This window comes from Aspergillus pseudoviridinutans (genome assembly GCF_018340605.1).
Source record: "Aspergillus pseudoviridinutans IFM 55266 DNA, scaffold_3, whole genome shotgun sequence".
Taxonomy (NCBI): domain Eukaryota; kingdom Fungi; phylum Ascomycota; class Eurotiomycetes; order Eurotiales; family Aspergillaceae; genus Aspergillus; species Aspergillus pseudoviridinutans.
Genome location: NW_025091283.1, coordinates 4,013,127 through 4,025,172, shown reverse-complemented (window position 1 = coordinate 4,025,172; position 12,046 = coordinate 4,013,127). Strand labels below are relative to the sequence as shown.

The 12,046-nt window shown below is 49.4% G+C and overlaps 3 protein-coding genes across 3 annotated transcripts; 2 read left to right on the top strand and 1 right to left on the bottom strand.

Moving 5' to 3' along the window:
* Positions 1-327: 327 nt before the first annotated feature.
* Asppvi_005159 (BRCT domain protein) lies at positions 328-3,045 on the bottom strand (the record flags this gene model as incomplete). The annotated part of the gene is made up of 7 exons (XM_043301085.1): positions 328-1,370; positions 1,417-1,497; positions 1,545-1,821; positions 1,868-2,499; positions 2,556-2,832; positions 2,906-2,967; positions 3,024-3,045. The coding sequence occupies 7 exons, from the start codon at positions 3,043-3,045 to the stop codon at positions 328-330; spliced, it is 2,394 nt and encodes a 797-aa protein (XP_043157020.1).
* Positions 3,046-6,805: 3,760 nt separating this feature from the next.
* Asppvi_005158 (mRNA decapping enhancer EDC3) lies at positions 6,806-9,027 on the top strand (the record flags this gene model as incomplete). The annotated part of the gene is made up of 3 exons (XM_043301084.1): positions 6,806-6,920; positions 6,979-8,724; positions 8,780-9,027. 3 exons carry the CDS (start codon positions 6,806-6,808, stop codon positions 9,025-9,027), a joined length of 2,109 nt encoding a protein of 702 aa, XP_043157019.1.
* Positions 9,028-9,736: 709 nt separating this feature from the next.
* Positions 9,737-11,667, top strand: Asppvi_005157 (PPIL2 family peptidylprolyl isomerase; the record flags this gene model as incomplete). The annotated part of the gene is made up of 4 exons (XM_043301083.1): positions 9,737-9,746; positions 9,804-9,820; positions 9,891-11,107; positions 11,166-11,667. The coding sequence occupies 4 exons, from the start codon at positions 9,737-9,739 to the stop codon at positions 11,665-11,667; spliced, it is 1,746 nt and encodes a 581-aa protein (XP_043157018.1).
* Positions 11,668-12,046: the final 379 nt, after the last annotated feature.

The window sequence follows — 12,046 nt, the reverse complement described above, 5'->3', positions numbered from 1 at the left end:
TGTAGACAAGGTTGTATTGAGTGGTGTCCCAATCTGTGACGGCGTATATGGCTTAGGACTAATAATACTCTCGTCTAATGCACATGGCAAGGCGCTTTGAAGCTTCAGAATGGTACATACCTACTATTATTTAGGCTAATAAAGTTTATGCATCAAAACATGAGAGGAAAATATGCGCACGCCGTTGACGCTATTGGTGTGTATCTTAATGTCCCGAATCTCGAGTGAACAAAAGACGCCATTATACCATGCAATGCACCGGACAAACCAAAAAAAAATAGACACCCAAAGCAATGCAAGCTCATATAAATAGATCATGAACCTCATTTACAACTCATCCTCCGAATCCTTAACCGCGTTCCTCGTCCTTCGACGAGTTCCCCAGCCAACATCCTCCAATTCCCTGACCTCACCAACAACCACGCCGTGATCGGCAGATTTCTTGGAGAGTTTGCCAGCGTGACTAAAAAGCTCTTCGCGCATTTTGACGGCATCGGGATCCTCATAGTTCAGCTGTGTCATTGCAGGCTCCTCATTCTCTTCGTCCTCGAAGCGACGTTGAGATTCTGAGGGCTCGAATCGCCCGCCTGTAAGGAACGAATTGAAGCCCTCTGTGTTGATGCTTTCCACGGCACTGCCACATCCGTCTTCGTTGAGTGTGTCGATTGAGCTGGCGCGGGAGAAGACGCCCTGTGCGGAGGAGTGGGATGGTGCTCGTCCGAGGAGCGGTTTCCGGCGCCTTCGGCGGAGGCTATCGCTTTCCTGATCTGTTGTATCGGATTTTGAGAGCGAATTTGCTGCTCGTGCTTGCTTGAGAAATCCGGTTACGGCGAGTTCGATGGCGGATTGTGCGGAGGTTGTGCCATGGTCTGATGGTTTTCGCTTGTTTGAGGGCGAGGCTATATTTGCTGGTCTGGTTTCTTTGGTAGGTGAGACTGATGCTGACTGTGATGGTCTTTTATATGGGACTGGTGGCTTCACTGATTCATCTTCGCTACTGGTTTTGGACCGCTTCTCAACAGGAGTGCTCTTGGTGGACCCGTTCACACCAAGGCTCTTTGATTCCGTAGTACGGGAGTCTGGCTGCACAATCCTGTTGGGCTTATCAGAGGACTCGGGTAGACGTTTCTGCTCCGTGCGAGAGCCGGCTCGCACTTCCAAGCTCTTTTCATGTTGCGACAACCTCTGTATAATATATGGGTCGAATGGCTTTCTCTGTGCTGATTGGATGGAGGACCAGAGCCAATCTACTGTGACAGCTGGGATTTTCCACTCGGAAGTGTGTCGCAGCTTTTCGCTATTCATTGAGCGCGAGTCATTACATACCAGAACAGTCGCTTTCGGCGTTAGGTACTCGTCATATGTGGCACCTACACAGTTAGTATCCATTTAAGCTGACAAAATTTAGTGGCTCACCAATTAAGTCGACCAGTTTTAACAAATGCAACAAGTCGATGCGAGAAAACCCGGTCGAGCAGATTTTCATCCCATGGAATCCTAGCTCCGTCAGTGGACATTTCACGACGCCCAAATGTAATACCAACCTGGAATGGGAAATACAGGTAAGGGAGTACATGCGATATGAGACTCGGGTGGCACTAGGGTCTTCGCATCTAGGCATCTCTCCAGCCACATGTCGGTCACCACGTCACATTCGAACGCCAGATCATCCGTCGAGGGGATCTCAGACCGTGGCGTCTTATACGACACTATCGTGTAGAGCCCATGCCCTCTCTTAGGTATCTCTGGGCGCGAAAACTCGCCTAAAGAGCTCACCAGCTGAGCTCCATTGTATGAAAGGTGATGACGCAGCACACTGGTCTGGGGACAGTCAGATCAGAACGAGGAGAGACGCTAGGGTACAAACCTGCTTGGGAGAAAATCCATATATGAAGAAATAACAGCCATCCAGGAAACCATTGTTACTAGCGGATCTCACTTCAGAAGTGTCTTGACGAGATCCCTGGGCCTCCGCAAACGTGGTCTCACTGGCGAAGGATTTAGCCTCCTGTACAACGGATGCTTTTCTCGTGATTTTCGAGGATCTGACGTCTTCGTTCTTCGGTTGGCTGTTCGTTGATCGTCTCAGCTCGTTGTTCTCGAATCCTGCACCTACGATAGCACCCCAAATGCCTTCGTTCTGGTCCACGAGTTTAGTGCTTGCGATCCTGCGCAGCTTCCTGGGCCGAGGATTAGATGAATTCTCGGCTTCTGCAGCTTTCTCCTTGACTGGTTGCACAGCGCGATTCCATGCGCCTACACCCTGTTGTTCTTGGGGTAGAAGAGGGTGATACAGAGTTTCCTCAAGAACCATACCACGCTCGATGCTATCAGTGAACCACTTCATCGTTACGACTTTAATGTTCCACTGTGTTGCGAATTTGTACTTTTGGCCCTCTGTATTCCGCGCGATGAGATGGGTCACACTCTTCGTAAGGTCTTTCCTAAAGTCAGCGCCATGCGCGACAGCAGTATCCTGAATGTAATTTCGATAAGCCACTAATAATGACCGTTAGCCTTATCAGCAGATGGAAGCACCCGAAGGCATTACATACTATCCTCAAAGCCTGTTATGCAGATAGCTAATCCCATGAAGGTTGGTAGTCTATACTGCTGCTCTAACGCCCGAATATCGGTGTCTTCATCCTGCATCCATGACTGCCGTACTGCCTCAACCCATTCCGGTCTGAGAACAACAACATCACTCCGCTCCCGTGCGACGAACTTATACTTCGCGGTATTGATCTCGCCGACTAGCAAATGTGTGACATCGGACGTGAGGTCGAACTTGTGAGCTGCTCCCATCTGACTGGCAATTGTAGCTAGTTCAGTCTATATGCTCCCGACAGTCAGTGATTGTGCCGGTATTGCCGATTGGACAAAATGAACGCGGAATTGCGCATACCCGTTGTTCTGGGAGAATAGAGGTAAAGCAGAGGACCACCCCCGCAAGAGGGTGTTCCTTGTCTGGAGCGATATTAGCAGTGTCACAGTCGCGGACACTGGACTGAGCGTATACTTACTGGAAATTGAGTTCTGTGCCATGCTTCATGATTGGCAAAGCAGGATTGCAAGGCCTGTTGGGCTTTGGAAATGGACCGAGACTTGCAAACTCCGCATTATTGATTCGCGCGCGTCGGGAAATGCGTGATCACGTGATATATGGCCTTTATGTTGCGCGACTTTCCGATCAACAAGGTCGCAGATATAGTCTATTCATAAAGGCTGGTTAAATCCAAATGGCTTCAATGGATTGTTCGGTCAATTTTGGGTAGCTTCTCGGGTTTTGTACAATCGTGGGGATGGCCCTGGAAACTAATACGACTTGCGTCATTGGCTGAGTACGGAGTATACATCTAACTGTCCCATCTGTGTATAAGGGCGGACTCCAGTAGGAGTCCGTTCTCTTCAATGACGTTGTCACATCAAGGAATAGCCTACAGTATTCAGCAGCACCAGGCTACCTCAATAATAGTAAGGTAGGGGAGAATTGGGGCTTTTTGACGGGAGACATTGCAGAGGTGGAAACTCATGATTGTCAATGTTTTCCTTATCGTGCGGATAAGCAAAAGAAAAGTAATTATCGTGATCACGTGCGATAATACAGCGCGTTCTATTCGACTAAAACGCGCGACTTGAGTCGCGAAAACCCCCAGATAACCATCTTGATTATCGACTTTTGCAGGCTTCTTTCATTCAACGGATCTGCATCAAATACAGGGCGAGGTTTATATGCACGTGTCCAAAATTAGCAAAAGGGACCTCATTCTACTCCGCCAATACTGCATACATGGTCCGAAAGTGATTTCGCGAACTGCTTGTTACTCAACAGCGCGACCATTGGGAGCGACCCAGGAAGCGGCTATGTTCAAGAAGGCCGTGATAGATCACTCCGCAGGTCCTGTGAAGCCGCTTCAGTCCACTCTATTTCGCAGCAATGGCATCGTGCAGCCGAAGCCGACCCCGCCTCCAAAATCAATAGGCGTTCAACGAAAAATCGAGATGAGCAGTGCTGGAGAATCTGCATTAGGGACTCTACACAGTGCTGTTTACTTCGATGAGAACGATTTTGATGATGATGTAGACTTGGACTTTGAAGAACCTGAACCCTTCATTCCGCCGACCAAAATCGTGAGACCGAGCATTGCGGCGCAATCTGCTGCGACGTTGAATGCCAATTCAGCGGGAAATAACGTTTCAAAAAGCGCGGAAAGAGTCACAGTTGATCTGATATCCTCCGATATAAAATATCCTGAATTACCTCCCGTCTCCAACGATCAAGTTCCCCCATCGAGCAGCATTCAGATTCCATGGTCGTCCTCGCCCCCACACCACCTCCAGCAACCGAGTAGTAGTCGAACATTACCATGGCTCTCCAAGAACGAAGAATCGACAAAAGCGGAGGAGTATAAGAAACCAGAAACACCTGCTCGTCCCAAGCCCACGGCAATCTGGAACAAGTCCGCCAGTGCGATCAAGGAAGAGCAAAAAGAGCTGCGGCGACAGCATAAGAGAAACCAGAAAGGGGATATAATCTCCAAGCAACTTCAACTCCGTCCAAAAATTGCGTCCTTATTTCTCAGTGATGAGCAGCGTCACGTCCTTGAAACGGTCGTTAACCAAGGCAAAAGCATATTCTTTACTGGTTCTGCCGGTACGGGTAAGTCCGTGCTTATGAGAGAAATCATCAAACAGTTACGGAGCAAATATCGAAAGGAGCCGGATCGTGTGGCAGTCACAGCTTCTACCGGTCTTGCTGCCTGTAACATTGAGGGTGTCACTTTGCACAGTTTTGCTGGAATTGGGCTGGGTAAAGAGCCTGTTCCCGAATTGGTCAAGAAAGTTAGACAGTTCTCTTCCTCTACTTCGGTCATATTCGCTAACAGTCAAACTACAGATCAAGAGAAATCAGAAAGCACGGAATCGCTGGCTTCGCACCAAGGTGCTCATCATCGATGAAGTGTCTATGGTCGATGGTGACTTATTCGACAAGCTTGAAGAAATCGCCCGAAGAATCAGAAATAATGGCCGTCCATTCGGAGGCATTCAACTTGTCGTTACTGGCGACTTCTTTCAGCTGCCTCCAGTGCCTGAAGGTAGTAACCGAGAGGCGAAGTTTGCCTTTGCAGCGGCTACTTGGAATACATCGATCCAGCATACCATTCTCCTCACACATGTTTTTCGTCAAAAAGACCCTGATTTCGCCGAAATGCTCAACGAAATGAGACTGGGTAAACTGAGCCCTCGCACAATCGAGACGTTCAAGTCCCTATCCCGTCCGCTGAACTTTCATGATGCACTTGAAGCGACGGAATTGTAAGTTATCCCAGTTGTTCCCAGCCGTTGATGAGACTAACATGTCATTGTCAGATTCCCTACTCGTCAAGAAGTGGAGCAGGCCAACAGCGCACGGATGAGCAGGCTCTCCGGCGAGACAATGACCTTTCATGCAGTTGACTCAGGGACAATTCAAGATGTCCAATTTCGTGAAAAATTGCTGGCCAATTGCATGGCACCACCTGTCATACACCTAAAGAAAGGTGCACAGGTAATGCTGATCAAAAATATGGAAGATTCGCTTGTCAACGGCTCCATTGGGCGAGTTGTCGCCTTCATGGATGAAGCGACATTCGAATACTATCGCGACAATGAGAGCGAATTCGCTGGTGGGCAAGATGTTGTGAGTGACGACGAGAGACTAAACCAAGCTCACAAGAAGCTGAAGGGTCTTGGTAACAAGGATGGAGGCGTCGTGGTAAGTCGAAAATGGCCTCTTGTTTGTTTCGTCCAGCCAGATGGAACAGAGCGGCACTTGCTCTGCCAACCAGAGGCTTGGAAGATTGAGCTTCCGAACGGCGAAGTGCAAGCCCAGCGCCAACAGGTACCGTTGATCCTCGCTTGGGCACTGTCCATCCACAAAGCGCAAGGGCAGACCTTGCAGCGTGTCAAGGTCGATCTTGGGCGGGTATTTGAAAAAGGACAGGCTTATGTCGCTTTGAGTCGTGCAACCTCGAAAGCTGGTCTTCAAGTCACCAGATTCGACGCACGCAAGGTCATGGTACATCCCAAGGTCATAGAATTCTACTCCAACCTTGTTAGTATTAGCGATATTCTTGCTCCAAAGATCTCAAAGCCTCGCGACCATCAAGAAGTTGAAGAAGATGATCAATTGGTTGACGAAGAGCTTTTGCAGCATCTCTACGGTTGAGGGTGGGATACACAATCAACGTGGAATTTTGTGATGCTAGCGGCTTGGTCTAGGCCTTGCGTCATCCATTTCTTCTATATGTTATTATTATGGGCTATTTATCTTTGAGCAATGGTGCAAATATCGATATCCGGGTGATGTTCAATGGAATTATTCATTAATATACTGCATGTACGTCGTTGTCGGCCGCATAACGGGCCAGCTTAAAAAGACCTAGTCTCCGGAAACAGTGGTATCTCTCCCAAGCACTTACCAAAGTCAATCTAGGTCAATCAAGGACAACAGTAGACTTGCATTAGATTGGCAAAATCGGGATTTTTCTGCTGGATTGGTCGAAGAAACAAGCGTCCTCTAGACAAGCTTTCGCCGTCCAACATAAACAATCTGGCTGCATAGCTCTGCAGCCCCACATTCTTGCTTATCGATAAGATACTCTGCACGTGATGCTAAACCAAGACGGTTGCAACCTGACAATTCACTTTTGCGACGCTGTACAACACTTTCCTTCCTCTACTTCCCCTCACCTTCTCTCGCAGCCTTTGTGCTGTTCAAACATCAGAACAGCGGTACATGAGTTACTCATATCTGCTCTAAGGCATGGCGTCGGAGTTTATTGGCTACAATGTCTTCGTGACGCTTAGAGCGCCGCCGAATGCAAGCATTCAAGGAGTGGTGGCCAACGTCATTGGCCAACGTCTGATGCTACGGAACGGTATGTGTTGCTTGTTTTGATCAGGCTGAGTCGTATCGATCTAACTTGTGGTTCTCAGTTACACTTTCTTGGACCGGCCAACAATTGCCTACCTATTCCATCGAAGCTCCCGACATTGCAGATCTCTCTTTGGGGCCTTCTAAGACGCAGACCACCTATACCAACCTAGAAAACCAACATCCCCGCGAGTCATCCGCAACTCCAACTCAACAATCGTTTGTTGATCCGGCGATTGTCAGCTATGGAAAGCCGCCTTCCAAATCATTCAGTCCGCCTACTTCACAGAGTCAATCCATCCCGAATGTGCTGAGCGCTCAGCAGTTTCAGGCGTCCCAACAAGCTCGTTATGCAGACACGACGGTTTCAGCTGCCCTGACAGAGCCATTCAGCAATCTGGAGCTGAATGTTGACAACAATGCTAAAGCTACTAAGGTCGCGCCGCAGACGGAAGTGCCGCATGATGCGCTGGATGAAAATGAAGGCTTGGCGCCTCTACAAGCCGCTTCACAATTTACGACTAAGCGAAGCCGCCGGAGTGGTCGGACAGGGCATCCTCAAAACGTCGCCGTCAATGAGCACGATGGGGCAAATAATACAAATCCGAAAACCAAGGGCTGGCGCCAGACTGCATTCGTCCAGCCGGCCGACACATCTGAATTTAAAACCCCACAAAAATACAAGGAAAGCTTTCCTGATTCTACTGGACGACGGCGCAGGAAGAAGGGTCGTGGATACGCTGAAGATCCCAATGGCTGGGCAACTGAGGACGCAACAGATATCCAGGAGATGGGCGACTTCGATTTCGAAAGCAATCTATCCAAGTTCGATAAAAGAAGAGTTTTCGAGGAAATTAGAAACGACGACACTACCGCTGATGAGGAGCGATTGGTCAGCTTCAATAGGAGACCGAGGCCTGGAACAAATGGTGGGAAGAATCTCCACTGGACAGAAAACGTACTCGACAGCCCTCAGGAAAGTGAGAACGGAGATTCCGACCAGGGACGGAGCGATGCGAAGCTCAGCGGCGGTAATTATTCTGGTCGCGAACTATCCAGGGCATCGGCACGTGCACGCGAGTCCCGGAAGGGAAGCGCAGTTCTGGGTCAACCTTTGGTTCCACCGCAGATCAATTCAATCGGGCGAAGCCAGCTAAGCTCATCACGTACTACAAGTCCTCGGCCTAATAAGACACCTGTGTCAGCCTCACCAATGACCGGCGCCGTTGTACCAGGAGCTTCCTTGCGCCTTACGACTACCAATCGCAGCTGCCCCACAGTTAGCCCGTTGCAAACTCTTGAAGTGGAGCAGATTGCAGTCGCAGAGCTCGGGTTGACGGAAGATATGATCACCGAGAACGCTGGCAGAGACATAGCAGAAGCTGCCGTCGGTCTCTTGTCGAATGACGCTGCTGCCTCCACGATCGTTGTACTTACTGGCAACCATCGTACGGGAGCCCGAGCTGTTTCCGCTGCGCGCCATCTTCGTAATCGTGGTCATCGTGTCACTTTATGTGTTCTGGGTCTGGAACACGAGAACGAGCTACTTGAAAGCTGCCGCAAACAGCTGGATGTATTCAAGAAGATTGGCGGCCGTGTCTTCAGATGGGAAGATCTTTCCGCGCAACTCACAAGCTCTGACTTTGCGCCTGATCTGGTTGTTGATGCACTCTTCGGTATCCACATATCCTTTGAGGACCTGCGCACCGACGATCAAGCTATCGCTTTCGAGATGATCGCTTGGGTCAACCGTAGTAACCTTGACATTCTGTCCGTCGATGTTCCATCTGGCCTATCTGCTTCCAGTGGTGAGTTCGAAAACCTCTTCCTATGCATGCCTGCAAATTTCTGACATTTTGGCAGGCGAAGTGACTATGGTCGAAGACGGCCGAGTATGCGTCAATTCCACATCTGTAGTCTGTCTCGGAGCCCCCAAAACGGGAGTCGTCAATGCCCTCCTGGCTGGAGAGGGACTTTCCTGGAAACTTTCCGTCGCAGACATCGGTATCCCGCAAATAGTTTGGCGTAAGTACGGCACTCGTCGTCGGCACGGTATCGACTTTGGGAATCGCTGGGTGGTACCTCTTCGCTTCCAACCTCCTCCTGCTTGAACAGGGCAATGGACTCCCTATTGACGATTTTTGAACGATAAAAATACACTTCGGGCGTTATGGGTCGTTCTTGAAATTCTTATAAAGGTGTGTTTTGCGGGATACGTTCTGCGGCCATTGAGAGCAAGTTTAGATTCTGCATATGCTACCCTCCTCAAGTCAGCATACGTTAATAAAGCATGTACTATATGTAGTTTACATTATCACGATTCACACAATGCTGTATTGTACATCTATTATACTACGGTAAAAGGTGATCTTTGAATCGATATCTGGAGTTCAACCATAATCTATAATGGTCAACTCAGAACCTCGATCTCCAGGAGCAATAGAATAAAACCAACCTCTTCAACTGTATGCTCCAGATTCCATGCTGTGTTGAGCCGGTCGATCTAGGAAGAATAGACAATAGCGGCTGAGTTTATGAATTGTGAAGACGCAGCTGTACAGGCTTAGGACTCCCAATGTCAAGGCACGTTTCATTTTCTGTACTAGCCCTTGTATGGACGCTAGTACTGTTGTGACATTTGAACTAGTTAAAAATGGAGATGATCTCCTCACTACCGCGCTAGCCTTAAGGGGTTAGATTAATCGTACTAGCGCCTACCGATACATCATATCTGGAAATAATCCTACCAGCTGCGCCGAAGAACAAGAAGTCGGCTACAAATTTGGCCAAGATAAATCCCCGCTCCTTAAAAGTTGCAAAATGGGCAAGGGTGAGTAACTCCATTAAACTATTTTCTACTGCTTGCGACTGACTCTTAACTTGTTAGGAACGGATAAGCTTTACGTATGTTGTGTCACGCTTCCTCTGCCTCCGCGACTCCGGTGTCGCAAGCGGCTAACATGAATTCTTATAGATCACACACTCCGAGTGGGCGTCGGAGGATGCATATTCGGCCAGCGCAGGCGCTGGTGTAGGGAAAGCGAGGCGGGGAGGAGAGCACGCTGGTTTCAGACGCCTCCCATTCAACTTCTGCTCCCTCTCACTTCAGCCCTTCTCGCATCCGGTCTGCACACCCTCGGGAACCATATTCGACCTAACCAACATCCTGCCCTGGATTAAGAAACACGGTACAAACCCCGTGGATGGGTCGCCGCTGAAGAGTTCCGACCTTATCAAGCTTAATATCGCGAAGAACGAGTCGGGCGAGTATGTCGATCCGGTCACGTACAAGGTCTTGACGGACAACACGCACATCGTCGCTTTGCGCAATACGGGCAATGTTTTTGCATGGGATACTGTCGAGCGGTTGAATATCAAGGGAAAGTTGTGGCGCGATCTTGTTACGGATGAGGAGTTCAGTCGCAAAGATATAATCACGCTACAAGACCCGCAGAATATCGAGTCGAGGAATCTGAGTTCGTTCAATTATTTGAAGGAGGGAGAGAGCGCGTTGACTGATGAACAAATACGGGAACGAGAGGATCCGTCCAATAATGTCAATGTCAATGCGCTGGGCAACGCGGCAAAGATCCTGAAGGCGAAGGAAGCCGTGGCGAAGGCCCGTGCTGAGAGGGCTCAGCGCGCCGAGTCGGCTGCCGGCTTGAAAGGATTGACAAAGCCGGGGTTCGGTACGAGTGCCGCAGCTGCGTCGCAAAAGACCGTTTCACACCAGGCTGGGAAACCTATTCCGTATAACGCGGCGAGGCATACTACTGGTCTGGCCGCTGCGTCGTTTACAAGCACTGGTATGACACCGCATACTTCTGCGGAGCTTGCACTTCTTTCAGATGAAGAGTATATGTTGAAGCGAGGGCGAGTGAAGCAAAAGGGTTATGCTCGAATCTCGACTACGCTAGGCGACGTGAATCTGGAGCTGCACACTGAGTATGCGCCTAAAGCGGTGTGGAATTTCATCAAACTGGCCAAGAAAGGCTACTACAAAGATGTCACTTTCCACCGCAATATCAAGGGATTCATGATCCAGGGTGGTGACCCTACAGGTACTGGGCGCGGAGGCGAGAGTATCTGGGGCAAATACTTCAACGATGAGTTCGAAGGACCCTTAAAACACGACTCTCGAGGAACCCTAAGTATGGCCAACAAAGGCAAAAACACCAACAGCAGTCAATTGTAAGTTTTGGTTTCCGTGTCTGGTTGTCTTAAATTCAAATGCTGACAATGGCCGCAGCTTCATCGCGTACCGCGCGCTGCCTCATCTGAACAACAAACATACGATTTTCGGTCACGTAATAGATGACCCAACGCCCTCATCGCCAACCTTGAACAGCATGGAAATGCACCCAGTGAATGCTACAACCAACCGACCTACTCCTGATATCCGCATCAAAGACGTAACAATCTTTGTGGATCCATTCGAGGAGTTTTTGAAACAGAAGCAGGCAGACGAGGCGAAAGGTACGACCTCGACAGATGACACCAAGACATCTCAGGAGATAGACGATGATCGCGTAACCTGGACTGGGAAACGAGTCCGAGGACCTGGTGCGACAGAAGCGGGCGAGAGCTCGGCTGGGGGAGTAGGGAAGTACCTCAAGGCCGCACTAGCGAACCAGGCAAATCAGGAGGAAGACGAGATTGTTGAGTTTGTGGATGAGGAGCCGGAGCCTGAACCTGCACGAAAGAAATTCAAGGGTGGCGGTGGCTTTGGTGATTTTAGTTCCTGGGATTGAGCAGGTTTCGTACTTTAGAAGTACGTCAGCCTTGTATGACGATCGCACATATCTACTTCTCAAATCTGAAGGGAAACCTATGGTGGCTATTTGCATGTCATAGGCAGCTAAGCTGCCTTGCAGACAGCCCTGTAAACCAATGGTACTATAACACAAGATAGCCTGTAGGTTCCCCTAAGAATATAATTTGCTGCATTAGTTGAGAGCACAATCTCCGTCTCCAACCATCCCCGATCCTCGGCCAGTTTATCTCCGTCTTCCCGCCGTTTCGGGACTTCCTCTGTGTCGGCCATCACCAGCGTTGCCATATTAGGCCTAGCGTATCCGCAACTTAGGTGACCCAATGACCTAAACAGTTCCCAAGGCAGTAAGGCAGACT